This window comes from Brachypodium distachyon, chromosome 1 (assembly GCF_000005505.3).
Source record: "Brachypodium distachyon strain Bd21 chromosome 1, Brachypodium_distachyon_v3.0, whole genome shotgun sequence".
NCBI classification, from domain to species: Eukaryota; Viridiplantae; Streptophyta; class Magnoliopsida; order Poales; family Poaceae; genus Brachypodium; species Brachypodium distachyon.
The window spans coordinates 70,152,354-70,179,473 of record NC_016131.3 but is presented as its reverse complement, the minus strand read 5'-3'; the positions used below and the strand labels follow the sequence as shown (position 1 = coordinate 70,179,473).

At 44.4% G+C, this 27,120-nt stretch overlaps 5 protein-coding genes across 14 annotated transcripts; all 5 read left to right on the top strand.

Annotated features, from left to right (window-relative positions):
• The first annotated feature begins 218 nt into the window (after positions 1-218).
• Positions 219-2,328, top strand: LOC100846677. Its single transcript, XM_010230765.3, has 4 exons — positions 219-250; positions 1,415-1,577; positions 1,695-1,748; positions 1,837-2,328. The coding sequence occupies exons 1-4, from the start codon at positions 234-236 to the stop codon at positions 2,326-2,328; spliced, it is 726 nt and encodes a 241-aa protein (XP_010229067.3). The 5' UTR covers positions 219-233.
• A 444-nt stretch (positions 2,329-2,772) lies between these two features.
• LOC100826383 (ubiquitin-like-conjugating enzyme ATG10) lies at positions 2,773-11,095 on the top strand. Of its 9 annotated transcripts, XM_014897113.2 has the most exons (9): positions 2,835-3,116; positions 3,421-3,698; positions 5,128-5,206; positions 7,798-7,960; positions 8,078-8,131; positions 8,220-8,273; positions 10,264-10,363; positions 10,443-10,540; positions 10,696-11,095. In XM_014897113.2, the coding sequence occupies exons 4-9, from the start codon at positions 7,808-7,810 to the stop codon at positions 10,879-10,881; spliced, it is 645 nt and encodes a 214-aa protein (XP_014752599.1). In that variant the 5' UTR covers positions 2,835-3,116; positions 3,421-3,698; positions 5,128-5,206; positions 7,798-7,807; the 3' UTR covers positions 10,882-11,095. The 9 variants fall into 9 exon arrangements, with proteins under 9 accessions (XP_010229065.1, XP_003558639.1, XP_024311605.1 ...); XM_010230763.3 differs by lacking the exon at positions 3,421-3,698 and having other exon boundaries at positions 2,773-3,116; positions 5,113-5,206; XM_014897114.2 differs by lacking the exon at positions 2,835-3,116 and having other exon boundaries at positions 3,135-3,698; positions 5,113-5,206.
• A 2,678-nt stretch (positions 11,096-13,773) lies between these two features.
• Positions 13,774-18,783, top strand: LOC100826074 (vacuolar protein-sorting-associated protein 37 homolog 1). 2 transcript variants are annotated; one of them, XM_010230759.3, is made up of 8 exons: positions 13,774-13,957; positions 15,437-15,476; positions 16,021-16,236; positions 16,995-17,082; positions 17,683-17,722; positions 17,830-17,876; positions 18,088-18,208; positions 18,335-18,783. In XM_010230759.3, the coding sequence occupies exons 2-8, from the start codon at positions 15,451-15,453 to the stop codon at positions 18,493-18,495; spliced, it is 699 nt and encodes a 232-aa protein (XP_010229061.1). In that variant the 5' UTR covers positions 13,774-13,957; positions 15,437-15,450; the 3' UTR covers positions 18,496-18,783. The 2 variants fall into 2 exon arrangements, with proteins under 2 accessions (XP_010229061.1, XP_003558638.1); XM_003558590.4 differs by having other exon boundaries at positions 13,800-13,957; positions 16,018-16,236.
• A 1,902-nt stretch (positions 18,784-20,685) lies between these two features.
• On the top strand, positions 20,686-22,328 carry LOC100825759 (aspartyl protease 25). The gene has a single exon (XM_003558589.4). It carries the CDS (start codon positions 20,786-20,788, stop codon positions 22,082-22,084), a length of 1,299 nt encoding a protein of 432 aa, XP_003558637.1. The 5' UTR covers positions 20,686-20,785; the 3' UTR covers positions 22,085-22,328.
• Positions 22,329-22,967: 639 nt separating this feature from the next.
• On the top strand, positions 22,968-25,737 carry LOC100825450 (protein EMBRYO DEFECTIVE 514). The gene is made up of 2 exons (XM_003558588.4): positions 22,968-23,482; positions 25,162-25,737. The coding sequence occupies exons 1-2, from the start codon at positions 23,117-23,119 to the stop codon at positions 25,504-25,506; spliced, it is 711 nt and encodes a 236-aa protein (XP_003558636.1). The 5' UTR covers positions 22,968-23,116; the 3' UTR covers positions 25,507-25,737.
• Positions 25,738-27,120: the final 1,383 nt, after the last annotated feature.

The window sequence follows — 27,120 nt, the reverse complement described above, 5'->3', positions numbered from 1 at the left end:
CGAACCGGTGTGTGTGGATGGGCGATGCCGGTCGATGCGAGGGCTATTTGTTGAGGAGGATGAGGTGGTTGTACCATTGGTGGAGCGCACACCGGTACCGCGCGCCCAGCACCCGCCGAGGACGATGGGACCGGAGAAAACAGGGTCGGGATGCACCTACCTTGCACTTCGATCACCACTTCACCAGGCTGCTTTGCTCATGCGTCCACGACACAAGTACAGCCAGGGACAGCATGCAACGTGACTGCAGGTATACTCTGATTCGTTTTTATGTGCAGCTAGCTAGCAACCTCCAAAGTTGATGGGATTAATATTCTTGCAAACCTCTCGAACTAATTCGTAACAATGCCATATGACTCTATATGTGAAGGTCTAATGCAGGGACAAAGACCGTCTTATCTCTTACAAAACTCGTCATCCTTGACAAATCATCTCTAATGGCAAGTGGTAGTCGTCAGTGCAAACTATGAACTATACGACCAATCATCGTTCACACATCCACGGACAACCCGTCTGTGAGACCCCGCGAAGCCGTAGTCAGCACCCACTGTTCTTTTCGATCGTCGCCTCTCAGCGGCGTCGCACCAAGGAATCGTGCCGGCGAGGACCGCTAGCGTCGACAGGCGCCGCAGGTGAAGCTCTCTCCTCCATTCACTGGTATCTATGGCCCAAGGTAGAAGAATACACACAAACACAATGAACTCACAGAGGCTTCGGCACCCGCACACCTCGTGTCTTTTTTTCTCTTGTTCACTTGTAAACTCAGCTGATTACAAGTTTTAAGTAGAGAGGAAAACACACGCACACACTACTGTCCTGATCCGCTAATTGCTCTCCACTAGCCGGTAGCTAGAAAGCCACGAATAATCACGTTGGATACGGCCACACGATTCAGCCGGAGTCTTCCTCAACTTGCTGATTACTCGGTCCACATCGAAGCCTCTAACAGCCATGCAACTCAGTCAGCAACAACACACCTACCTGCATGCTACTTATCCTATCGATGCCCACACATGCATCCATTCTCCACTGGACTAGCTAATTCAACTAACTAAAGTACTAAACTCACTTAGCTTGCATGCACACATGTGAACACATCTCTGCGTGTGCGCTGCCACAGCTTGCTACCTGAACGACACAAATAAATGAACATGATGAAAAAACTCTAAACAACAAGGTTAACTCCAACATTCACTCCACTGCTCTTCTCTTTGCAATTCCTACGTTTGGCATGGGGAGGGAAGATAGAGTTATTCTCTGTTCTGTTCTGTTCCTTTTGGGTATTATTGAACAATTTTTACAGTAGCATATATGTATACTGTACATACATAATCAATTTCGTTTGCCAAAACTAGTGGTCTGTACACCCGTTGTCCTTGTACCGTTGTAGCTCCATTCCTGGTTGTTGTTGTAGAGATTTTGCAATGGCGCCCTCCCTTTGGGATGGGACTCTGTCTATCGACGACTTCAACGCCTCGGCGAAGGCTCTGATGACCAAGTGGAGGGAGATTGATGTCGAAGATTCTCTTCCAGACTGGACATGGAAACCTTGCTGCACAATGGGGGTGGCATCTCAGGTTATGGTCAATGGACTAGGTTTCCTGACTGGACATGGAAACCCTGTTGTGTTTTTTTTGTACTTAACATTTGAGATAAGGATGACCTATATTTGTTTTCTTTTTGTTCTTTTGCAGGTAGAGGGGTTTCTAGCTCTCGAAGGAGTGTTTCACACTGGTGCAGGAAGCCAGGTGGGCAGGCTGTTTCTTCCTTTGCCTGTATGATGAGTAATATGAAGTTGCATATCGGTAATATACTGAAATTCCTCTTCTGGAACAGACTGAGGACAACAACAACCTCAGCGATGAAAGAACTGTAGAGCATGATACTTGGGTAAGTTTTCAGTTTCCATTAGTATTTTTTTGTCTATGTTACCTGCATAAGGGTACATTACCATGCTTCGAACCCCTGTCGTTTCATTACGTTGGCCTGCATTGTAGCGTTGTGGTCTACTCTTTTGGCCGAAGGATTCCACTGCTGCTGCTGGTTATCCGGCCACTGCCCCAGCTGAAGATGACTCATTGTTGCGTTTCACTGCCATTATGGTTGGTTGCATGCGCTGCTTTTAGAGGGCAGCCTATCGCTGTTGCTGGAGTTTGCTCCTCCGCTGGTGTAGGTTGCCCTATTGCATGTTCAAGTAGGCGCAGGTTTCCCGCTCCTCGGAGGTGCGAGCAAGATCCATGGCGTCCTCCAGGGTGGCCGGGAATATCAACCACATGTCTCTCTGGAGTGGCTTGCGGAGGCCAGACACAAACAACTCCAGCAAATTAGCAAAGAGAAGCTAATTTCCGAAAAGACAAGCATCGGATTCTTGCATTTTCGGGTCAGTTCGGAAGCTAAGCAAATTAGCAAGACATCCACTAGCACTAGCACTTTCTTTTTCCGCAGTTGCACTAGCAGTTTTTTTTAGAACAGTCGCACTAGCATCTTGGCGTCGTATTTTTCGCAGACGCCGATCGGACCAACGGGCCTCGTCGGCCGAAAGTCAGTCCGTTTCAGCCACGACTGCGAGAGCGATACGAAACAAAGCCCGTGGGCCTTCCTAACTCCAGCACCTACGCGTGGGCCACGACTGCGAGAGCGATACGAAACAAAGCCCGTGTGCCTTCCTAACTGTGGCACCTACGCGTGGGCAGCCCAACTGTTTTCAGGAAGGGCCTCGCGTGGGCAGCCCAACTGTTTCCAGGAACCCTGTTTCTTTTCCCCATCGAAACAGCCTCCTCAGCCAATTCCGGCGAGCTAGCGTCTGCCGCTCCCCCGTCTCCGCGCTGAGCCCCTCGCGCGCCGCTGATCCGTCCCGCACCACCAGCTCGAGCACCAGGACCCCTCGCGCGCCCTAGCCACCACACGTCGCCTTTCTTCTCCACCTCCGGCCGGCAGCATGCCGCGCGGCCGCTCCCAAGCCTTCCCGGCCTCGCTTCCGCGCCCTGGAGCACCGTGAGACCTCACGAAGCCGTAGTCAGCAGCCACTGTTCTTTTCGATCGATCTATCGTCACCTCTCAGCGGCGCCGCACCAAATCGTGCCGGCGAGGACCGCTAGCGTCGACAGGCGCCGCAGGTGAGGCTCTCTCCTCCCTTCACTCCACTACTCTTCTCTTTGCAATTCCTAGGTTTGGCATGGGGAGGGAAGATAGAGTTATTCTCTGTTCTGTTCTGTTCTTTTTTGGTATTATTGAACAATTTTTACAGTAACATATATGTATCGATTTTCCTAGTGCACATGCGCCTGGTTTTTTGTTTAAAAGCAGGCGATTTGTGGACCATTGATCTACTCATCAAGATTCGTGTCAATTATTTTTCCTCTGGCTGCTCTCTCGCTGGACCTCGACCCTTCTTCTGGTCTTCTCTCCCCACTCTGCCAGGCGGCGCGCTCGAGACGGAGAGGACAGCGCGGGGGCTTCTGCTCGTTGCCCGCGGTTTGGGAGGTGGAGGGTGGCGGGGCGATTCTGCTGGCAGACGGCGCGACGCTGCGGACGTGCTGGGTGCGACGGCGCAGACGATTGGGACGCGCCGTACACGAGGAGACAGGGGAGGCGCCGGGGATCGTCTCCGGCTCGAGTCCGCGGCTGCCGGGGCGCGCCTCTTCTCCAATCGACAAGCTCTCGCGGGGAACTTCCTCACCAGCGACAACTCATCTCCGGTTCGATTCGATCGCGCTTTGCCGCTAATTTCAGTGGGATTTGGTTGTTCGTAGGCCTTTGTTGGAATGAGCTAGATGGGGGTTGAGGTAGTGCCCGAACATATATTGGATGCAAATAATCACAGGGAAATAAATCACTCACAAACTTTTTGTTCATTTTTTCATTGTACTTGTTCGTTTGTGTGGAAGCAGGGATTTTCGTTTGATTTGGCGAGTGTGTAGCATGAATGGGAACAGCATGTATCCATTTGTAGCCTGATCTTACTCACAGTTTTTTGCTTGTATTGCTAGCATGAACAAGAACATCAGGAATCTGTAGTCTGGGCTTATGGGGGCTTATTCCTGTGGCGATGATTTTTGTTTGAACTGCTGTGATTTGGTGTTGCTTGTGTTCTCGCAATTTTGATGGAGCATTTTTTAAGGCCCGCTAGCCGTAGTAGGGTATCTACCCATTTTTACCCTACTTTTCATGGTCAGACTCATTTGTGCTTTTCATCCATACTTTACTAGAAATGTCAATATGATTGATATGATGTCGATACGTTCCTTCAAGTGTAATGGCCAATTTGCAGCTATTTTTTATGTCTAATTTTCTGTTGAGTTTGACTGATGATTTATGGGTCTAGCTTTTGGCCTTAGTACAAAGTGTCCATCGGTGTGTTTTGGTTAGCAGGGTGTCATTCTTTGGCTTACATATATGGGTGCAAATATGATGGGTTCGTTTGTATCCGATGTATTTTTTTTGGCCTACAAGTTGTGTTTTCATAAATGCTTTGAAAAATCAAGTTGTTTTATATGTGCTCGCTGTTTTAAGGTGTTTATTACAATTTTTGTGTTCATGGGTTTTGTGTTCATCGTGGCAAATTGCACTCTACTTTAAATTTAATTACACTAGTTTAACTTTTGCAATTCTAGGTATACCAACCTGCAACTAATTGCATTTTTTTAAGTTTATTTTCATCATGGCAAATTGCACTGCCCTTTAAATTTAATTGCACTACTTTAACTTTTGCAATTCCAAGTGTACCAACTTGCAATCGCAATTTTCATTTATGTTCCTTTCTTCTATGTTCAAATTACTTCCACAAGTATATATATACTCTTTTTACTTTCTTTTTTGTCTGTCTTTAGTGGTAGCAGCAACACAAGCAATGTAGAAGCAAGACCTGAGATTAATTTCAAATAAGAACGTATTATCTGTTTGAAAGTTCCAGTGCCTTTTAAATCAAATTGCACCCCTTTCTGCCGTTGCAATTCCAGCCTTTTGAAATTGCAATTGTACTAGGTCTTGTACATTCAGTTATGCAATCTATTTGAAATTTGCACTGCCTTTTAAATCAAAATGCACCCCCTTTTCATCTCGCTCGCTCTATATTGTGGCTACATTAATTTCCTTTGTTCTTTGGCCGATAAGGGGTGTGATTCCCAGGAAATCCAGTGTCAAGAATAAGGGGAGGGGAGGGAAGAGGGTGCGGTCAGTGGGCACACCTTGACTACGGGGGATTGAGGTTAGCTTCCATAATTCTGGCTTCAAGTTGTTGTTCTCTCTACGGATCTGAGACGGTTGATTTCTGCTTGAGTTTATGTTTTACCGAATTTTGCTTCGTCCTTCTCTTCCTCAAGCTGCCGTGAGCAATATCGAGGTTTGTTCTTTTCCCAAATCAAAAACCCCCTAGGCTTTTAATTCAAATTTTCTGATTGCATGTCTTTTAAATCAAATTTTGTACTTGCAGTGGCTTTTAATTCAAGTTGCAACCCAGTTATTGCGTTGCAACTGTAGAATTTTTAAAATACAATTGCATTTTTTTTAGGACAAATCTAGATTTGTTGCCGGCTGCAATTGCAACTACATATAGTCTTCTTTTTGGTAATTTGCATTGCTCTACTTCTAGGATCGTACAACCTGTAATGTGTAAAGTTACAATAGGTATTTTGAACTACATTTTCAATGTGTTGTGAGAGCGTTTGCCTATTTAATTTGTTTTGTTTTGGTCCCATTAGATATGTGTTGCATGGCTCAGAAAAAAGTGACTGATTTTTCTTGAAATAACATGTGGCTGTTTTTTCACAACACATTATGGCTTTTGTATATGCTCGAATCCATGTGATTTCTGTTTTCTGGCTTTGCCATATGCTTTTCTGTATGAGCAGTGACAATTTAGCTCTTCTCCTTCTAATTTAGCTCAATATATATCCCAGAAAGCACACTGGTTTGCTTTTGTTGTCGATATTTCCCAGAAGTGCTTTTGGATCATCGATTCTTATTTCAGAGAGGGCTATTATAACGAAATAGATGATCTAATTGTTAGTTTGCTGACTATATCTCTGCACTGCATGATTTGGTTTTATTTTTTCCTTTTTGTAATTCGAGCACCTGCATATTTTTGCAATTTTCCAGTGCCTGCACCTGCAATTGCATACCACCCGGGCTGCATTTGCATACCACATTGACTGCAATTGCAGTTGTTCTTACTGATGGAATTGCACACAGACCAATCACACTTGGATAGCTTCTGCAATTCCATTCTTAATTATACATCTGTCTTATTATTTGTAGATTCATTTTGTCCAAGAAGGGTGATGGCAATGATTAGACGATGATCTTTTTTCGCATGTTAACTGAAACACCCATTTTCTGTATTTCTGTCGAAGTGTTTTGGATCTGATGTTGCTAGATGTTTAATTCTGTGAGGGTAATTTTGCAGCTTATATGCTCGAGTTCGAGGTGTCTTTTGTAAGGTGTATAAACATATAATTGGAAATTTCTGGTTCAAATAACGGTAGTTTACTTATAATTCCTTTTGTTGTTAAATATTAAGTGCTCCCTCTTTCTTTGATCAGCATTTCTGTGCTATGGCAGTAAGTATTTTCTGAAAGTGTGCACATGATGTAAATGTCCTCTGCACATGCAGCCCTAGTGTGCTGTCCTGTGGGGTGGGGGAACTCGTACCTTATTAGATGGGGGATATACACTATTCTGCATCTGCATGTTGTAAATATTATCAATCCCCTGTCCCTCAATAGTCAACACTGTGTAGTTTTTGTGCTCTTGAATTCATCTCCAAGGTAGCTCTCTGATTAGGGTGTACTAGGAGATCATGATTCGTCGATGTTGTGATTATATTTTATACCTGCAAAATGTTCCAACATAATTAATTACTATGATTGAAATGCACATTAGTTTCATGCTGCACCTTCTTGCATCAAGGTTTGAAGTGGGTTTGATGTCACAGAAATATGTAGAGAAGTAACCAAAGGGCTAACCAAATACTGAAGGGCATACTGAACCCTGAACCAAATATGTGGACAAATTACCCGATCCAATACTTTTCTGTTGCAATCAAGTTCTCCTTATGTGTTTGTGTCATGTATTGGAAGCAATACTTGCCTATAGGGGAGAGGAGGAGATGGATTGGGGTGTTTTGTGAACACCTGTACGTATTGATATTGAGACTAGCTTCCAGACTTGAAGTTGCTCCTCTCTCTTCTGAATCTGAATCGGTTGATTTCTCCTCTATTTTTCGCTTCATTGGATTTGCAGCTCATTTTATTTGCAAGTTGTAGGTTCCCCGGTTGCAATTGCAAATAGGTTCTTTTACTTTTTGTTTTAGATCCTGTAGCAGATCTTAGGATCTCTGTTTTCTTTTTGACACAAGGATCTCTGTTTTCCTTTTCTTTTTTTAGAATGGATCTCTGTTTTCTGTGTAGAAGCTCATCACATTTTGATCATTTCTATAGACACAAAGCCCTCCATTTGAAAACAATAGGCCCAGGCCCAACACACAAAATTTCAGCACAAAAGGCCCAGAACACAAAGCATAGAAACAATACGTAACTAGAGTAATTCTGGTCCACACAATAGCATATCTTATGTTTTACAGCTCAATAAAATGTGACTGGTTTTTGATGAAAAACCAGGCGACTGCTTCTAAACAAAATAACAGGCGACTGTTTTAGAAAGGAAAAACAGGCGTCTGGTCAATAGACAGACCCTGTATGTATACTGTACATACATAATCAATTTCGTTTGCCAAAACTAGTGGTCTGTACACCCGTTGTCCTTGTACCGTTGTAGCTCCATTCCTGGTTGTTGTTGTAGCGATTTTGCAATGGCGCCCTCCCTTTGGGATGGAACTCTGTCTATCGACGACTTCAACGCCTCGGCGAAGGCTCTGATGACCAAGTGGAGGGAGATTGATGTCGAAGATTCTCTTCCAGACTGGACATGGAAACCTTGCTGCACAATGGGGGTGGCATCTCAGGTTATGGTCAATGGACTAGATTTCCTGACTGGACATGGAAACCCTGTTGTGTTTTTTTTGTACTTAACATTTGAGATAAGGATGACCTATATTTGTTTTCTTTTTGTTCTTTTGCAGGTAGAGGGGTTTCTAGCTCTCGAAGGAGTGTTTCACACTGGTGCAGGAAGCCAGGTGGGCAGGCTGTTTCTTCCTTTGCCTGTATGATGAGTAATATGAAGTTGCATATTGGTAATATACTGAAATTCCTCTTCTGGAACAGACTGAGGATAACAACAACCTCAGCGATGAAGGAACTGTAGAGCATGATACTTGGGTAAGTTTTCAGTTTCCATTAGTATTTTTTTGTCTGTGTTACCTGCATACGGGTACATTACCATGCTTGGAACCCCTGTCGTTTCATTACGTTGGCCTGCATTGTAGCGTTGTGGTCTACTCTTTTGGCCGAAGGATTCCACTGCTGCTGCTGGTTATCCGGCCACTGCCCCAGTGGAAGAGGACTCATTGTTGCGTTTCACTGCCATTATGGTTGGTTGCATGTGCTGCTTTTAGAGGGCAGCCTATCGCTGTTGCTGGAGTTTGCTCCTCCGCTGGTGTAGGTTGCCCTATTGCATGTTCAAGTAGGCGCAGGTTTCCTGCTCCTCGGAGGTGTGAGCAAGATCCATGGCGTCCTCCAGGGTGGCCGGGAATATCAACCACATGTCTCTCTGGAGTGGCTTGCGGAGGCCAGACACAAACAACTCCACCTCATGCCGCTCAGAGAACTCTTTGCACCTGCATGTGAGAGTGAGAAATTTTCTGCGTACTTTGTACTAAATCCGTGACAAGTAATTCCGGCCGGAGAGAGTAGTTTGTTCTCATTCCTTAAATAATCAATAAGGGTTACATGGTGTTCCACTGTCCCTTTTATAGAGAAGACACGACTTAATACCTAAGAATAGAATCCTGACTTTCCTAACAACATGGATGGAGCTCCCAACCACCCCTAGAGCAACAGCACTCCAGATGATCAGCACCACCAAGTATCTCCTTCCCATAGCAATTACTGAGAAATTCTTCTCTGCAGTGGGTTCCATCCTTGTGCCGCCTCAAAAACTTCCCTTGCAACTTGTTCAATTAGCCTTGTTCCCCACTGAAGCAGGTTTCGCCTTTCCTCCTTTTTCTGGAGAATTGACCACAATTTAAGCCAATGACAAAGCAGTTTAACAGGCCCAAAGGGTGTAGTTTAACATTTCTAAAACAAGCATTGTTTCTAATATTCCAAATAGCCCAAAACACCCCAGCAACCCCAACCATGATCAGTTTCCTCAATCTTCCTGCACATGCCGGAATCCACAGGTCCCACACATCAGACACTGTAGCCGGTAAGGCCAGCAAATCAAATGCACATCTGACAATATTCCACAGAAAACGAGCTAGAGGGCATTGGAGAAACAAATGATTGATCGTTTCCTCCAGCCCACAATATTGAGTGTCCCCCTTCCATCCCCTATGTTGGAGCACCTCTTTTGTCAGGATACTCTTATGGATCATAAGCCACAAGAGTATTCAAATTTTCAAAGGGATTCTTATTTTCCACAGGAATTCATGTGGGAAATCAACATTCTGCCACATAAGCTTCTTGTAAAAAGAACTCACTGTAAACTTCCCATTTTGAGTCAAAGTCCACCACACTTTATCCCCACTATCAAGTAATCTCACTTGATCACAAGAATTCAGAATTCTCTCCCAATCAGTAAGCATAGGTCCCCACAAAGTACGGCAAAAACCAACCTTCTTTCCTCTAGAGGAAACCACAGCAGCTACAGAAATTCTTTTATTAAAGCAGATTTCATAAAGATCAGGAAACTGCCATTTCAGAGGTTTTGCCCCAATCCCACCAGTCCTCCCAGAACCTAGTGTTCTTACCAAGTGCGGAGTGTAATCTACTATCTTATCTCCTTAATTGATTGCTCTGGTACTGTTCATGCGGGTGCTGTTGAAGAGTAAGTCCTACACGGGATGACTCCTACCATGGATTTGTGTTGTACCATTGCTATGGCCCAACGCCGATTACAACATGAAATTCCAATTAATTCTTTCAGTTGTGGTTAAATGGCTGTAGTTTATACAGCATAAACCAAAATGGATCAGTTTGGTCTCACATCACACACTAGATACTGTAGCTTATGTACTAATACTAGTTCTAAGCTTTTTCTATATGAACTGAGCTAACTGTGATCCTTTTTTTGCAATAATCCTTTAAGAAAAAAATCTTCAGTTCTTAATTCACATATGCACCAGTCACAGTTTCTTTCTCTTTGCAGGTCCAGAGCTCTAGTGATAGTGTTCATGTTTATGATTTCCATATTGCCTACAGCTTTTCTTACAAGGTTCCGTTGCTATACTTTCAAGGTCATCAGGCTGGTATGCATATTTCAGAAAATTATTGAATATGTACTTCATCTATTCTCCTTTGCTAGCCAACGTCTGCACTTCTCCTTAGGTGGACAGCTACTAACTATAGATGAGATTAAAAAGGATCTCCCTGCCCACTCACTTAATGTATTAAGTGAGTCAAAGTGGACATTTATTACTCGGGAGGTAAGAATGGTTAACACGTGAAATGCCAAAGGCAGCTTGAGCTGGTTGATGCATGATTCTTGATAATGACATGAGAAATACATGTATGCTTTCTAGTTTACAAATTTTTGGAAAGCTTACTCACTCAAAATGAAACTGCACTTGCATGACTGCAGGAGCATCCCCACCTAAGTAGGCCATGGTTCACCTTGCATCCCTGTGGTACGAGTGACTGGATGAAGTTGCTTCTAGGTAAATCGGGAGAGAAGGATCTATGTCTGCAATACTTGTCAACATGGTTATCTGTAGTTGGCCAGGCAGTAGGGTTGAAAATTCCGCTAAAGCTTCACTGCAATTCATAGGTTCACTCTTTTTCAGTATGTTGTACTACTGTGCTGTGGTTGTGCCGTGACAGTTATGGTCACTGAAATGGGAAGTGATCACCTGTTATTTTTCTTTGGATAGGTTCAAACATTCTCATATTGGTTACACATTATAATTCCACCAATTTGTAATTTTGTAAACGCCTAGTGGCTTAGTTACAGCTTTTACATGATTTCCATATTTTGCACGCAATTGAATTTTCTTTTTGCATCCTTGTGTTTTTCAAGTTTGTTCAAAAGCTACTCCCTCCTATCATTAAAAAGTGTCGCCCATTTTGTACTAAAATTTGTATTAAGTGGTTGACACTTTTTATGGATCGGAGGGAGTATTTGATCGAGAGAGCCCTGCAAAATGAGTTTTATCTGAATTTAGTGGAAGTGATGAGGTGGTGTGTGCTTCTACCGGAGGTCATCACCCGGTCTGTTATTTGAGGCTACCAGGAAACCAACAGCGCGGGTATGAAATTTGTAGTGAATAGGAACATACTTGAGACAACGATTATGCCTTGTTGCACCCAATTGATCGTTTGGCATCAGGGCTGCAGAATGGGCTGGCTTAGCAGCCCATTTTAAATCCTTCATTGGAGTTCTCAAGGAGTCAAGGCTGAGATGACTCTGAATTAGAAGATTTGGACTTCCTTAATTTGAAGAACTTCACAATGTACTTCTGGTGTGTGGCCGAAGTCATGGCAAATTGATAACTCGCTTTCCAGCAGTGCAAAGCCATGCATTGAACTTTCCGTCCTTAAACTGAAAGATCGTTTGGTGTTCTCAAGAGGAAATGACGAATTCTCCTTGGCATACCACGGTGCTAACGTAAGTCCCAAAAGATGATAGTTCTTGCATGTACCTGTGGGCATAACTACATTCACGATAGCAAGCTATATGATGAGCATTTCAGACAAGTTTGAGAGAGGCGGATATGTTCAACACAACGAGCCTTTCTTCTGGTGTGGGCGCTTAAGCATCCGGAGCGGTGGGCACATTCGTGATTGATATGGACATGCTAACCATGAATACGATCTTTGGTACCCTTAATTTTATAAGATTTGACAAGATTTATAATCAGGTGAATTCAGGTAGTAATTGTTTTCATTGTCATATTTATGAAGAGGCGGAGCTACTACTATCTTGTCTCGTTTTATTACGTAAACATCTTGTCGAGTTTTTCAAGTCCAAGGTCAAGATGAGATACGATGGAGGCGAACGGGAGGGCCAACAAGAATCAAGCATTCATACAGCTGAGAGGGAAGGATTTCAAGTGTACTTTCCAACAAATCAAACGGCACATGATTCGGAGCTTGCTAGAGAAAGATATCACGAATTAAAGTTGAATCCGATTCGGGTCCGAGCTGCCAGGAGACCCGAATTTGTTTTAATCACCCAGGCCGCATCCGGAGTCCAAATCAAGCAAACAAGTACTTGTTGGAAAGGTAATTACAAGAAATTTCCAACGGATCTGGCCCCATCAAGAGATTCGACTCGTGCTGACCGTGGCGGACAAAACAAGTTGAAGGATCTGTTTTTCTGTTTCCTAAAGAGTTGTACTTTGTTAGGAAAGTTAGAGATAGAGTTGGATTTCGGACTCCTTATTCAAGGTGGACGAAAATATCTCTCTCTCCTCCTTTATATACCCCATGAGCCTCCCTAAGTAGCCTTGGGTTTTGTTTAGTTAAAAGTTAGCCATCGCTACTACTTCGTGTAATCGCGTGTGTCGGTTAGACCACCTGTTTTACCGCTTTCGGAACCCCAACTTATCGTCTCGTTGAGACATTGGTTTGATATAGTATATTCGCAATTTTAGATTGCATCCGCTATTTATCTTGTTCTTGCTTGTTCTTCGATTGCTTGCAGGAACAAAGACCTTCGTGGTCAGGTTGATCGTGCCCCCGCGTGATCAATAACCCTCTGGAGTTGGTGTATCGATTGCTAAGGCGCTGCCTCCTAGGCCATAGTCGGATCGTCAACGTCACCTCCTACCCAAATCGAGAGTTATCAATCTCATCGAAAGATCGGCCACCCGCACCCGTATCAGTGATGATGTTGTTGCGAGTCTCGAACCATGAGGATCAGTTGATATGCGTTTCTTTTACTGTAGCTCTTTTTGCCCGTAAGACAACTTTAGGACCTTCGTATCATTTCATTTGTTCTCAAACAACTATGGCATATTAAACGTAATATGTAGCACTTTAAGATGATTGGAATTGTTTGCGAGCACATATGTGCAGCAGAACAATACAAATAACTTACATCACCTAGTTAGACCACTAATGTTTCGGTCCAGGGATACTAGGGTATTTCCATCCATAAGCTCAGACAACGAGCTCATACAACAGAAACTGACCGTCGTTTTCCGAGAGCTTCTCCCCACCACGCTTTCCGTGGGTAGAGAAGTTGAAGCTTTTTTTAAGAGCCGGAACTAGAAAAATATGGCATTAATAGGTTTAAACAGGTATGAATCGAAAAGAAGAAGACTTTTTTTCCCTAATATCTTGAATTTCTTTTCTAATTGTGTAAAACCGTCGATTAGATAAAAACCGTCTTCCCGAGCTTCTTCGGTCATCTCTGTTTTTTAGAGATCCTTTGTTTCATTTTAATTGTACGCGTATGGTGTGTTCGTTGGACTGACTAAACCCAGAAAATCTCTTTTTAGAGATCCTTTGTTTCATTTTAGTTGTACACATATGGTGTGTTTGGTGGACTGAGTAAACCCAGAAAATTTCTTCTCGTCCCACTTTTACCGACTGAGAGCGTGTTTGTTAGGTTGGATGACCACCTGTGAAAAAATAAGCCCTCAGACTGACCCGGTTGTGCTGAGTTGAACCCGAAACAATATCTCGCCCCCACGCTAGGCACCTCGCGCACCCTCCATCCCCGAATTTCTTTCCCCCACCCTGCGCCTCCTCACGACCCAGCCGCCCCTCCCCCCTCCCCCCGCCGCATCCTCGTCCGTCCCGCCGTCCTCGTCCCCCGACCTGGCCGTCCCAAACTCCTCGTCCCCGACCTCGCCGTCCCCGACTCCTCGTCCCCGACCTCTGCTCCCACGGCATCTGAGGTATAGCTGTGTTACCTTCCTCTGTTTCTTTGCAATAATTAGAAGTGATTTGTTCAGATTTTAATGGTGTGGACAGTAGGTTTTATTCTACGCAATTGTATGGATGATGATGAATATTTGCTATGTCATGTTTGTTTCATTCCGTTGTGTGAAAATAATTTGAATCACCATTTTAGCCAAAAGTTTTTCTTAAAGCTCAACTCATGCAACCAAACTGACATATCTTCAAAGCTTGATATTATTCAAGAGAAGGGAGTACTCAGTTTTTGGCAGCACTTTTTGGGAGAACGTGCAAAAATATGTTCTAATCAGCAATACAGTCCTTGATTATTCATAAATGGTCCTTGAAGACAAAAAATCTACATATGTATATGTAATGGTGATTCAAGATCAGCAACAACAGCAAAGACAAGAACAGAACGGTATGGTAAAGGAAATTTTGTTGTCACTCTGAGCAACAACAGCAAAGACAAGAACAGAACGGTGTGGTAAAGGAAATTTTGTTGTCACTCTGAGCAACAACAGCAAAGACTAGAACAAAATTTCCTTTACCATACCGTTCTGTTCTAGTCTTTGCTGTTGCTGATCTTGAATCACCATTACATATACATATGTAGATTTTTTGTCTTCAAGGACCATTTATGAATAATCAAGGACTGTATTGCTGATTAGAACATATTCACGTTCTCCCAAAAAAGTGCTGCCAAAAACTTACTCCCTTCTCTTGAATAAAATCAAGCTTTGAAGATATGTCAGTTTGGTTGCATGAGTTGAGCTTTAAGAAAAACTTTTGGCTAGAACGGTTCGTAGCTAGTTCTGGGATTTTTCTTTTGCCATATAGCTAGCTTCAATTTTGTCCTTTCATTGATGTGTATACAGTGAGGATCATTACCAGTTTGCTATTTTGTGGAAAAAATAAGTCCAAACAGTTGTATGAGCTTGCTATTGTTATGCCGTGATGAAAAATGTCACTAGTCATGCAATATTTTTAGGACTGATAGGTAGTGTGGAAACAATCGAAGTCCAGGGGCATTTTGGACTTTTCCTACTAAAATCAGACAACTAGCCGAAATTCCAAAAGCCAGATAGAAGGAGACATGACAGTTTCAGAGGGCTTCTTGTGGTAACAGCTTCTCTGAGAAATTCAGCTAAAGCTGGCTTCTAGAGAAGCTGCAGCCGAAAAGAATGGGGCATAGGAAGTTTGGAAGTTGAAGCCACAGCCTGCGGAGCATATGGCTGTATTGTCTTGTTAGCATGGCAGTTTCAATGATGGGTGGGAATTCAATGTGCTATAATGTATAACTGAAGAATCAAATGATTGTTTTAGTTATGCAATTGTTTTTTGTGCCTTCTCATTTTTGTTCTTAATGTTGTGGTGCACAATTCCCTACCATATTCTCAAAATTATAATGATAACCTGTCACCAGACAAGGGTTCACACATTGCAACATGCATAACCTTCTCTTTCTTTTGATGCAGATTGCTCTTGTGCAATGAGCTGGAGAATTCCTCTCTTCGGGTAGGTTAATGCCAATTGTAATTTGAAGTTATCTAGGTGTTATTGGTTCTAATCTGGCTGTTCTATTTTCAATTTAGCGAAGCTAGGTTTTACCTGTTGTTTGAGTTAAGTTGTTTCTCTCTCCATGAACCAAATATTGGGGAATGGTGCAAATAAGTGGCATTTTAATTACTAACACCGTGAAGCTAGTGTTGCCCTTTTCGTTAAAAAAAGAGCTAGTGTTGACCTTTTCTTGTATAATGAATTGTGTTTCCTCTTCTGTTCACAACCTAATACTGGGTAATTGGGAAAATAAGTTGTCAGTTCATGATATGTTATCTGTCCGTGATTCACAGTTCAGGTACCTTGCCTAATTCACGTTTGGAACATTATTTTGTTACCAGCGGAGTTATCTTACCACAGTTTGTCATTTCCTATTGGTTGGATCTTCAGTTACACTGAGTTATGCGAATCGGCACTGTATATTTTATCTTAAGCTTTGCTTTGAAAATTTTGCTTGTCTTGCTTACTTCCTTTGGCTCTGTTGAATGAATGCTATCAGCAGCTCTCAGCAGCAGCAACCTGAGCCGAATTTCCAGGACATACCTACGCAGTCTTGGTACCCTCCCTCGGTGGTAGGTTCATCTTCACATCCATCCACGCCCAGCTCTTCCAGTACTAGTCCACATCAAAGAGCCTCAGATCATTCTCAGTCTTCATCGCGTGGCCAACCATCTCCAGCTGAGGCTGCAGGGATAATTGCTCGTTTGAAGGATAAGAGGTATGCTAGCCTTATGTTTCAGTATTGCTTGCAACACTTAGTATACAACACTGTTCTTGTATATTTACCTTACCTGATACGAAAGATGGATTACAAATTGCAGCCTCTCTTTAGTTTTTACCCATGATACGGTGTGTATTTATACGTTTATCTTCGGACTTAGAGAATTTGTACTTGGCGCCCTAATACTTTTTATTTTAATTTATAAGTTGATAAATTTTTGGTACTGTGTCATACTAATACTACAATAACAGATGCAGGGCTGTCATTTTCCATTCCATCATAGGATGAAACCAAAGTTTTCAATAATTCCAGAATCCAGCCGTCTGGCTTAAAATTAATAGCATCTAATTCCTAATAAAGGATGGCGTATCTAACACTGTTGAAGACTCCTTCCGTCTTTTGGCAATGCTGGATATAATATGAAAATAACTTTGTAAAGCAGCTTCCATGGTTGTGCCACTTGGGCCGTCAAATTTTCATCGTATGGTTCCCTTAAAGTCTTTGCATTTCGGGGGTTATGGTTTATTTATGTTTGCAAGTTCTGTACGAAAGTATTACAAGATAGGATTTGTAACACTGTTACTAAACAAACCCAGATTTGACATTGAAATTTAAATTTGCTACTTTTTCTTGCGACAGCAAGTTGGCATATCATCTCTGCAGTATGTTAATTATCTTGTCTTAGCAAAGAGAACCTGGCTTGGAATACAGAACCATGTTGTACCATTTTGTTCTTACCTTTTCTTTTGGTGCAGCGTTGATGAGTTGCAGAGGCTGTTGAAAGATAAAGAAGCTTATAATGCTTTTTTCAATTCACTCGATCAAGTTAAAACACAGAACAATGTAAGTTGTATTGCTGTATTGTACCATTGTCAATCCGTGCTGCTGACCTGACAGATGTGTGGTTGAAGTGTTTTTCTACATGATAGCTACTTTCTAGTCTTCTTTTCTTCTACTGTTTCTAATCCAAAGTGCGGTTGCTACTGTTAAGAATGGCTAACCTGGTTTTTATTAGTTCATGTTTCTGTTTGAACATAAATAGAATATAATTTACTAAGGCAAACTATTCTTTCCACTATTTCTTTTGTGCCAGATGCTTTTCTTCCAGTTTTAACTGTTTCTCCTAATATACTAAATTATCAGAAGCTTACATACTGTAGAAATTCGTGTGAGCTTTGGTACTTTAAGATATTATTAATTTGTTAAAAGGGACGAGTGTTATAAAATAGTTCAGATGGTGTCTGTTCACTTGAGCCTCTGTTGCTAAGTGCTAATTGCATTTTGGTGATTTTTTTTTATAATTCTTGCATATTTGTTGATGACTGGTTATTTTAAAACATGAGTTATCTGGATGCTTCATCTTGGCGATAAGTGTATCATACAGTACAAAATTATTGGGAGTTCTTTTGTCGATTTTGCTCACTTATGGCTCTTTATTTTCAGTTACGCAGTGAGCTTAGAAAGGAGACACTGCAGCTTGCACGTGAGATCTATTTCGATAGATTACTTGGTGTTTTCAAAGTACAAAAGGATATAAAGAGCTTGTGATTTTCTCTTAATGGAATATTATTGTTTATGGTGAATTTACAGGTGAAAATTTGGAAAAGGAGCAACGAATCTCTGAGCTGAGGAATCAGGTTCAGTAATCAGCACCATTCACCTCCATCTCAAGTTCTCCACGACTAGTCATGCTACTTGTTAAATTTTGTCATTAAAAATAATTTCATTTCAACCAAAATCATAAGAAAACCTAGGCGAAAGTCATACCCTGATGATTAGGTTTCTTATAATGTTTTCTGCACTTGATATTTTTCTCTGAAACTGTAGCTTTATCTGTGATTTGTGCAGTGCACTATAATAAGAACTACAGAACTAGCTGCTGCTGAGGACAGGTTGGCCGACTTGGAAAGGCAAAAGGACGAGATTATGAAGTCCTACTCCCCTGCTGCACTCCTTGACAAGCTGCAAAGTAAGTGCTCTGAACAACCGCACCTCCAAGTTCCCTGTGTTGTTCTCCCGTCTTGTGTATGGTTCCTTCGAAGCAGTACATGGACCTGCTCACACTCTGCCTTGGTGCTTTTTTGCTGTTGATCAGGTTCAATGGTGAAGCTGGACGAGGAGTCTGAGGAGCTGCACCAGAAGTTCCTGGAGAAGGACATGGACCTGCCTACCTTTGTGCAGAAGTACAAGAAGCTCCGCGCTGCCCACCACAAATGTGCGCTGCTTCATCTCTCTGGCAAGGCCTCAGTTCGCTGATGCTGTCTGCCGTGGCATCTCTGTTGTATCCCGTTACTTTCTCGTTCTACGTTATCGCGGATGTGTCTGGCCGATGTGCCGTGACTTTTTACTACAGACATCAGAGTCAGACTGTGTTGCATGTATAGTTTATATGGCTCACTCTACGAGCATCGCTACATTGGTTGATTGGTTGATGCCGAGTGCAGAAGAGTACGACCATGGTCTTCTTTTATGGTTACCCACATAACACTCCATTTGTTCAGACAAGATGACGTGCGTAATTTATATACCCCCTTCCATCCTACAGTCATACTTTATTAAAACTGGATCACTTGGCAAGGAGGATGCGGTGGTGTACATTTCTTATCGTTCTCATTCGTTCAATGAACAATCTCATGGAGATATTTCCTGGAAAAATGCAGCTTCATCTCGGTCGACTCACACAGCATTTTGGGGATTGGATCTGATACCTGCATCTGCATGCACGCGTGCAAAGAGAACAAAACTGGATTGTTAGGTGTGAATTATAATTAGAAGGGACCAAAGTTTTGCGATCCCGTGCGAGGTGGCGAGCTTTGTCTGCACTCCGCTTCCCCGCAAGGCAACAACTGAACAAGGCGCCCGTGACCTGGCGTCGTTTGGAGGTAAATAGACTGCTGTGCCGACTGCCGAGGGTGACAGTCTGACAGAGATCGTAGGCATCGGCGAAGATTAGCAGGTGGATTCATCAATCATCTTTAACTCTGTGCTTCTTTGCGTGCGTAATTAACTTCCTGGTAAACTGGTACAGTCGTGGAACGACCCTAATCTTCAGGCTGCAGCTAAAGGACGGGTTAGTGATGATAAAAAAAAATGAAAAGAGTACACGAGTAGTATAGTAGACGTGCTTCGACAGAGATTTGCACACGTGACCTCAAAGGATTTCACGGGCTAGCTATCCGACCCGTAATTGTTCCGATCGAGCTGGAGATGCTGCTCGTGAAGGAGAGTGTAGCTAGCAGCCACCGAAATTAAGGGGGCGCCGGACCATGCGCGGATGCAACTGAGAGGAAACGGCCGGAGATTAGCATCTCACTCCCATTGGATTATGCGCCAAGGCCGATCGACCGAGCGCCGCATGATACCAGCTGCTGCGTGCTTGTCCATGTCCGGCCGACGGATCCCTATGCTCTCACATTGCTCCATGATGTTAATGGTCCAAGATTAATCTATCGCGTGTACACTGACTGTATGTACGTAGCGCTGTGCAGGCCCGGCCCAGGCCAATTCATGTGATCTCCTGCAACATCATCCGATCGAGTCACGTGTGACCGATCGATCGATCGAATTAATACACGTACGAGAATACGAGATACACAGTGACGCATCGGCATTGTACGTACATACTGTCCGCGAACGAGCACGTGGACAAGATAGGACCGGACCGGATCGATGTGCTTGCATGCACCAATGCATGGTTCTAGTCATTGCGTGCGGGAAGACGAATGCGGGCGCTGGATTGTTTCGTCGCTACTGTAGCTAGCTAGGCCAACTTGCCGCTGCATGCTGGACTGCTGGTGATGATTCGACGAGCGCGCGAGATCGATGTGAATGTGAGGAACCTTTGTCCTTCTTGACCCGTGAAGAAGCTGCTCCAGCCTCCAGGCGATTCATAATTCTTGTCGAAATATTAGTAGACATTTTTTAAAATAAATACATTCATTTTTGAGCAAATCTGAGACAAAAAATTATGAAACGGAACCAGTACATCACATGGGCCGTATGTACGTTTTACTTGTGCTGGCACCTAGCAGTGGCCTGTTAGGAGAGAATGACATTTGAACGTACGTGCTACGCTGGATTTCGGTTTACCAGGGTGAAATGCTGCTCGTCGGAGGCCATCAGTACATAGGAATCTCAAGACATTTGAAAGAAAAATGCTCCATTAGAACGTGGTTAATTTTTAGTTGTACTCCTAGTAGTTGACTCTACCAAACTTAAGTTTTTGGCTATAAAAAATTTCCAGCTCAAGTACGACGGGATAGACACAAGGGGATGCGATGTGCTCATGTGAGTATCATGTCTTCTTTCTGGAAATTCAGCGCTTCGTCTTCGTGCCTTTGAAATTCTAATAAAACAGCTGAACACTAGATTTCAGAATTTTTCAAACAAAACACGCAACATCCTAAAATAATCAGTCACCCAAAACCAAAACCCCGTTATATAAACCCATCACACCCTCCACTCACTCTCTCACTTCACAGAGTCACAGTGACCGACACTCTCCCTACCTAAGCTAGCTAGCCAGCCGAAGCCAAGCTCCCACGCCATGGCGGCCACCAGAATCCCGCTCATCCTCCTCCTCGCAATCGCCACCATTGCGGCGGCGGCCGACCTGTCCGTGTACCACAACGTGCACCCACCGTCCAGCTCCCCGCTGGAGTCCATCATCGCGCTGGCCCGCGAGGACGACGCGCGCCTCCTCTTCCTCTCCTCCAAGGCGGCCTCCACGGGGGTCTCCTCGGCGCCGGTCGCGTCGGGCCAGAGCCCGCCGTCCTACGTGGTCCGGGCCGGGCTAGGGTCCCCGGCCCAGCCCATCCTCCTCGCCCTCGACACCAGCGCGGACGCCACCTGGGCGCACTGCTCCCCGTGCGGCACGTGCCCCAGCAGCGGCAGCCTCTTCGCCCCGGCCAACTCCACCTCCTACGCCCCCCTCCCTTGCTCCTCCACCATGTGCACGGTCCTCCAGGGCCAGCCCTGCCCGGCCCAGGACCCCTACGACAGCTCGGCCCCGCTGCCCATGTGCGCCTTCACCAAACCTTTCGCCGACGCCTCCTTCCAGGCCTCCCTTGCCAGCGACTGGCTGCACCTGGGCAAGGACGCCATCCCCAACTACGCCTTCGGGTGCGTCAGCGCCGTGTCCGGGCCGACGGCCAACCTCCCGAAGCAGGGGCTCCTGGGCCTGGGCCGCGGGCCCATGGCTTTGCTATCCCAGGTCGGGAACATGTACAACGGCGTCTTCTCCTACTGCCTGCCCAGCTACAAGTCCTACTACTTCTCCGGCTCGCTCCGCCTCGGCGCCGCCGGCCAGCCCAGGGGCGTGCGGTACACGCCGATGCTTAAGAACCCAAACCGCTCTTCGCTCTACTACGTGAACGTGACGGGCCTCAGCGTGGGCCGGGCCCCTGTCAAAGTGCCGGCGGGCTCGTTCGCGTTCGACCCGGCCACGGGGGCCGGCACGGTGGTGGACTCCGGCACGGTGATCACCCGGTGGACGCCGCCCGTGTACGCGGCGCTGCGGGAGGAGTTCAGGCGCCACGTGGCGGCGCCGAGCGGGTACACGTCGCTGGGCGCGTTCGACACGTGCTTCAACACGGACGAGGTGGCGGCCGGCGTGGCGCCCGCCGTGACGGTCCACATGGACGGCGGCCTCGACCTGGCGCTGCCGATGGAGAACACGCTCATCCACAGCAGCGCCACGCCGCTGGCGTGCCTGGCCATGGCCGAGGCGCCGCAGAACGTCAACGCCGTCGTCAACGTCCTCGCCAACCTGCAGCAGCAGAACCTCAGGGTCGTCTTCGACGTCGCCAACTCCCGCGTCGGCTTCGCGAGGGAGTCCTGCAACTAATCGGTCATCTACCCCGGCTTGTGCAATAAGGGGACGTGATTAAGTGGCATATCGAATTAAGTTCGTGACGGGTGTGTTCTGTGTGTGTGTTTCGTACGTGTCGATAGGACTCGCTAGGGACCGGATTACTCGGAACTATTACTGCTGTACTGTGTGAGATTTGTCATTGTCTGTTGCATTGGTTGATTTGCAGGTGTTCGATCACGACTTGAAATGAAATGAAGAAAGTTACCGTGCAGATACAGACAAGTACGGTAAAAAAAAATGGTCTATTTTGGAGTGTATTGGCAGCGTCCCAGATACATGTCTTTTGCGGTGTGGTGCAGACAAGCAGGGTTGGGCCCCTGTAGGGCTTATAACTATTGTTAGGAAAAATTTGACCAACGTTATAAAAAAATTATATCATCGGTGCTAAAATGTAGATCACTGTTCTCTCCGTCCCATAATATGAGGCACGCACACATACCTAGATCGTTAATTTAGTTAACTAAATATAAATTAAATAATTATATGATTAGAATGTTTTTTTAATAACGAATCTAATGGTGTTTTTTTTAAAAAACATACATATTTAATTAATCAAATTGAGCGTGCGCGCCTCATATTATGGGACGGATGGAATAGATCCGTTGTGAAATACATTTTTTATAGTATCATGATTTGACGTTGTATATGTTAATGTTTTGCTACAAATTTGGTCAAACTTTAGAAAATTTGAAAGCCAATATGCCTTATATTCTGAACTGAGGGAGTACCAAAAGAAGAAGCAGGCCGTATTCCTTCCCTCTTTGCTCTTGGGCTGGCCTCCTATGGGCTCTCATGGGCTCTCCGGCTCTCGGCCTCTCTGCAATCCATTTTAATTCGTCCTCTTTCTTTTTCCCATGGTAATGCTTGATTCTTAAGCACTCAAAGTCTCAAGCCCTCGTTCTCTCACCAGAACCCCCAAAACCCTACGAACAAACCGCAGCCTCCGCCTCCCAGTCCAGCTTCCTTCTCCGGCCAGCCTCCCAGCCCCCACGCGCTTCTCCGGCCATGGCTGAACCCGAGGTAGCTGCCACCGCAGCCACCGCCATGGAAACCGAGGCGTCGGAGGCGAACCCTAGTCTGAAGAGGGAGCGGGAGGAGGGGGACGTCTCCGCCGCCAGCGCTGCGGCGGAGGCAGTGGAGGAAGCGGCGGCTAAGAAACCGAGGCTGGAGGAAGAGGCGAAGGATGTTGAGGAGAAGGGGGTGGAAGAGGGGGCGAAGGATGTTGAGGGGAAGGGGGAGGAAGAGGGGGCGAAGGGAGAGGATGGGAAGCCGGTAAAGTTGGGGCCGAAGGAGTTCGCATCTTCCGTCGACATGTTCGACTACTTCTTCGCGCTGCTCCACTCCTGGACACCGCAGCTTGAGATCAATAAGGTGAGACCGTCACGGTTAAGATTTTGTTAATCTCTCGTGCGCTGTTATGGTTGCAGAAGGTTGGGAGTTTATGGTGATTTGTTTTGTGGTACAGTTTGGTCTAATACGTTTTAGGCTATTGGTATTTGCCACGGTAATCAGTGCCGATATGCTGGTTTGATTAGTTTCGGGAAGTTTGTGGTGCATGGACCATCTAACTAATTCGACTAGATAAATCTGAGTCTTCTTCCACCTCTAGCTAGATATATCAAAATCCTCTGGGGAGGCTCTAAATTTGCAGCTAATCTTATGCCGTGTGTAGGTGTCCCAGGGTCTTGATTTGATCCATTACTTCTATGGATGCTATTCCGCTAGAAATGGTTGAAATTTAGGGGTTTGTTTATTTGCAATCGAATTTCGACTGCAATTTGATATTCTGAAATTTCGTCTTGCCAAGGCAGTGGCAACAAGTTTCATTTGATTAATTTCAGTGTTCTGCTGTGCTTTTTACACAAGGTTGATCTTTTACTCAGCTTTACTTGAGCTTATGATTTTTCATATAGTGTTGGATTAAAATACCTTGTCTATAAGGGCTTCTGTCTTCAACTGGATTTATTATGGTTCATTCGAGTCTCTCCATTGAGAGGTTTTGTGGTTGCTTTTGATGCATATGCAGATTTTTTTTTATCATGGTTTTCTGTCAAGTCTTTACTTCTATAAAGGTGCATGCTTCATTCACTTGTGGGTTGCACATATAATGGATTAGGCGCGAACAGTTGGGATGAGAGTGGATGTGGGTATTTTGATCTGGGGCAACCGTAGAAAGATATTCTTACACATAGTATTGTTTATTTCAATCCGTAGCAGCACATGGGTATTTTGCTAGTGTAAATAGCTTCTCTTCATCATTCATGATTTCTGTTGTTATCATAGTTACAACACAGGTAGCTCTAGTTGAGATGTGAAGCATTTTTAGTTTTGGGGGTTTCATATGGTTTTCGCCACATGGAGATCTAGTTGGGACTTCGGTTTGGTACTTCATTTTCTTTGAAGTCCGTAAGGTGTGAAGTTATGATCTGTTAGAAACTTGCAATTGGTTATGCTGTGTTGTGGTTAGGTTTGGTGTCAATCTTGTGCGATTAACATAAGTATGTAACAATGCCTCCTGAGAAGCAACTTCTTTAACGTTCAGGTTTGTAGTTCTAGTTCCTATCCAACACCAGAGGGCAAATTTGTCTCTTTTGTTGGGCACTGTTAGACTTGATGAGATCTTGAGAACAACTTGCTATTGAGAGCTTGAGCTTGTTTATAAGACGATATGATAAATGAAATAAATTAGAAATGTCTTATGTTTATTGATGTAAATTTGATTAAATTTGATTTCTGTTTACTGTATTGGCCACCTTTTAAGATTATTTCAGTTGCTGGGGATTTTCATCCTGCTCCATGAAGCTTCTGTCACTCAAGGACTAAAATATTTGTCAGCGGGCTGTTCTTATTTTGACGTCATATTAGTTCTATTCTAGTCAGTCACTGGATTGTGTCACTTTAGGTTTCGCAGTGCAAGCTTAATTGACATTATAGTTTGTTCAGAGACTAGAGGTGTACTGCTTGCTTTTGAGATGCCCTGCTGTTCAAACTCTAGTTCGCATCCAACCCTGTGTCTCACAGTTAGCTAACTTGCATCTTATCTTTTGCAGTATGAGCATATGGTGTTGGAGGACCTGGTGAAGAAAGGCCATGCTGAGCCCAGTAAGAAGATTGGAGCAGGCGTTGAAGCCTTTGAGATCCGCAACCATCCCGTCTGGCAAAGCCGTTGTTTCTTTGTTCGCAGGGTTGATGGATCCTCCGATGATTTCAGCTTCCGCAAGTGTGTGGACAACATACTTCCTCTCCCTGAGGACCTGAAGATGGGCAAATCGAATGGCAAGAAGGGTGGTGGTGGCCACTACAAGGGCAACGGCGGGAGAGGAGGCCGAGGCGGTGGTGGTCGAGGTGGAGGTAGCTTCCGCGGCGGCCGGGGCCGGGGCAGGCGAGGCAACTAGGAACCCCAATAAACCCCCACAGTTTTGCCTATCTAATGCCAAACATCATAACCTGAGGCATTTATCATGATCTATGCGTGTTTCTTTGCCTGTCCCATAGAGGAGCACGCTCCACCACTTATGTACTGTGCAACTGTGATATGATCCGTGGATGCTCGCATCATATTGTTCTTTACTTGTTTATGTCTTTTCTGTTATTCAGTTATTTAAGTCGAGGTGTCTTTGCGTCAATGAGAGCAGTCAAATGGATAAAACGAGTTTGTTTCCTTCATGCGATTTGGTTGTGGTGGCACGCAGAACCTGCTTTAGAGGCCACGACGCGTCGCGTAAGATTTTAGAGCGGTCAAATGTGGATTCTAGGGCGGAATATATCTGACACGTCGCGTCCGGCCGCTGCTGGTCTTTACGACGGCGTGATGACGATCACGCTTTGTGCTATCAGAATTGACCAGTGAATGGCCGCTTTCTCTGGCAAGATTTTTCTTTTTAAAGAACAGATACTTTTGTACGTATCCAGTATGTATGTGCTGCTTGCTTTGCTTGTCAGCCACCACTAGGTTACTTGCCTGGCAAATGGTTAGCACAGTTGTTGGTACCTTTATATGGAAGAAGTTCCCTTGGAGAATAGTTATGGGTATGGGCACGGCCATGGCAATCAATTAATAGCAGCATTTACTAATAACATCAATCAATGGTCTTGAATCTCCTCGCAAAGAAAAAGGTCTGCCCTCATACAGCTCTTGGTTCACGGTTGAATCTTGAATCCTTGTTTATTCCGTTTAGAAAAACTAGATGAAGTAAGCTTGGTCAACCAAATGATAAACAATTACTGCAACTAGTAAAATGCACCGCTATCCTAATATTACTGAGTAGGTGTCAAGTTAATTCTAGAATTACTAAATTGCATATTTGGATCTTAATTTTTATTAAATTGTTCATGGCGGGTCTTAATATCGTTCGGGAGCGTTTGACCGGCCTACATGACACGAACATGGAGGTTTTGGCAGATGGGGAAAACCACATACAAAAGCCAGAGCTTTCACTCTCATTTATGTCTTCCTCCATTAGCATCCAGGAGGTGAAGTCCACGTGTATTCTTTTTTGTTTTTATGTGTATTCTTTCACATCAATTTATAAAATAAATTCAGCCCATCACATTTCAGCAACGGCAAACTGAGCCTAATAGATGAGTAGTGACGTGGCTCTAGGAGAAATTAGAATAACACTTAGTGGTTTTAATTACTCCCTCCGATCCTAAATTGTTGTCGAAATATTACATGTATCTAGACGCTTTTTAAGAATAGATACATCCATATTTAGACAAATTTGAGTCAAGAATTTAGGATCAGAGGGAGTATTTACTAATGGAAGATAATCTTATTTATGGTGAATAAATTTGTCCTCCAGCCTTGCAAGAATATAATATACTCAATTACATCCTCTTCGAATCAGCTATAGGAAGTGGGTCTCTTAAGTAGTGATGTGTCGCACACGCTTTAACTAGGAGTGTACTACACACACAAACGGTGTTTGCGTGTCGATAAGATCCACATCCACTTGCTGCACATTGTTTCTTTTGGCATACACCCCTATCGTGGTATAGCGGAGCTATGG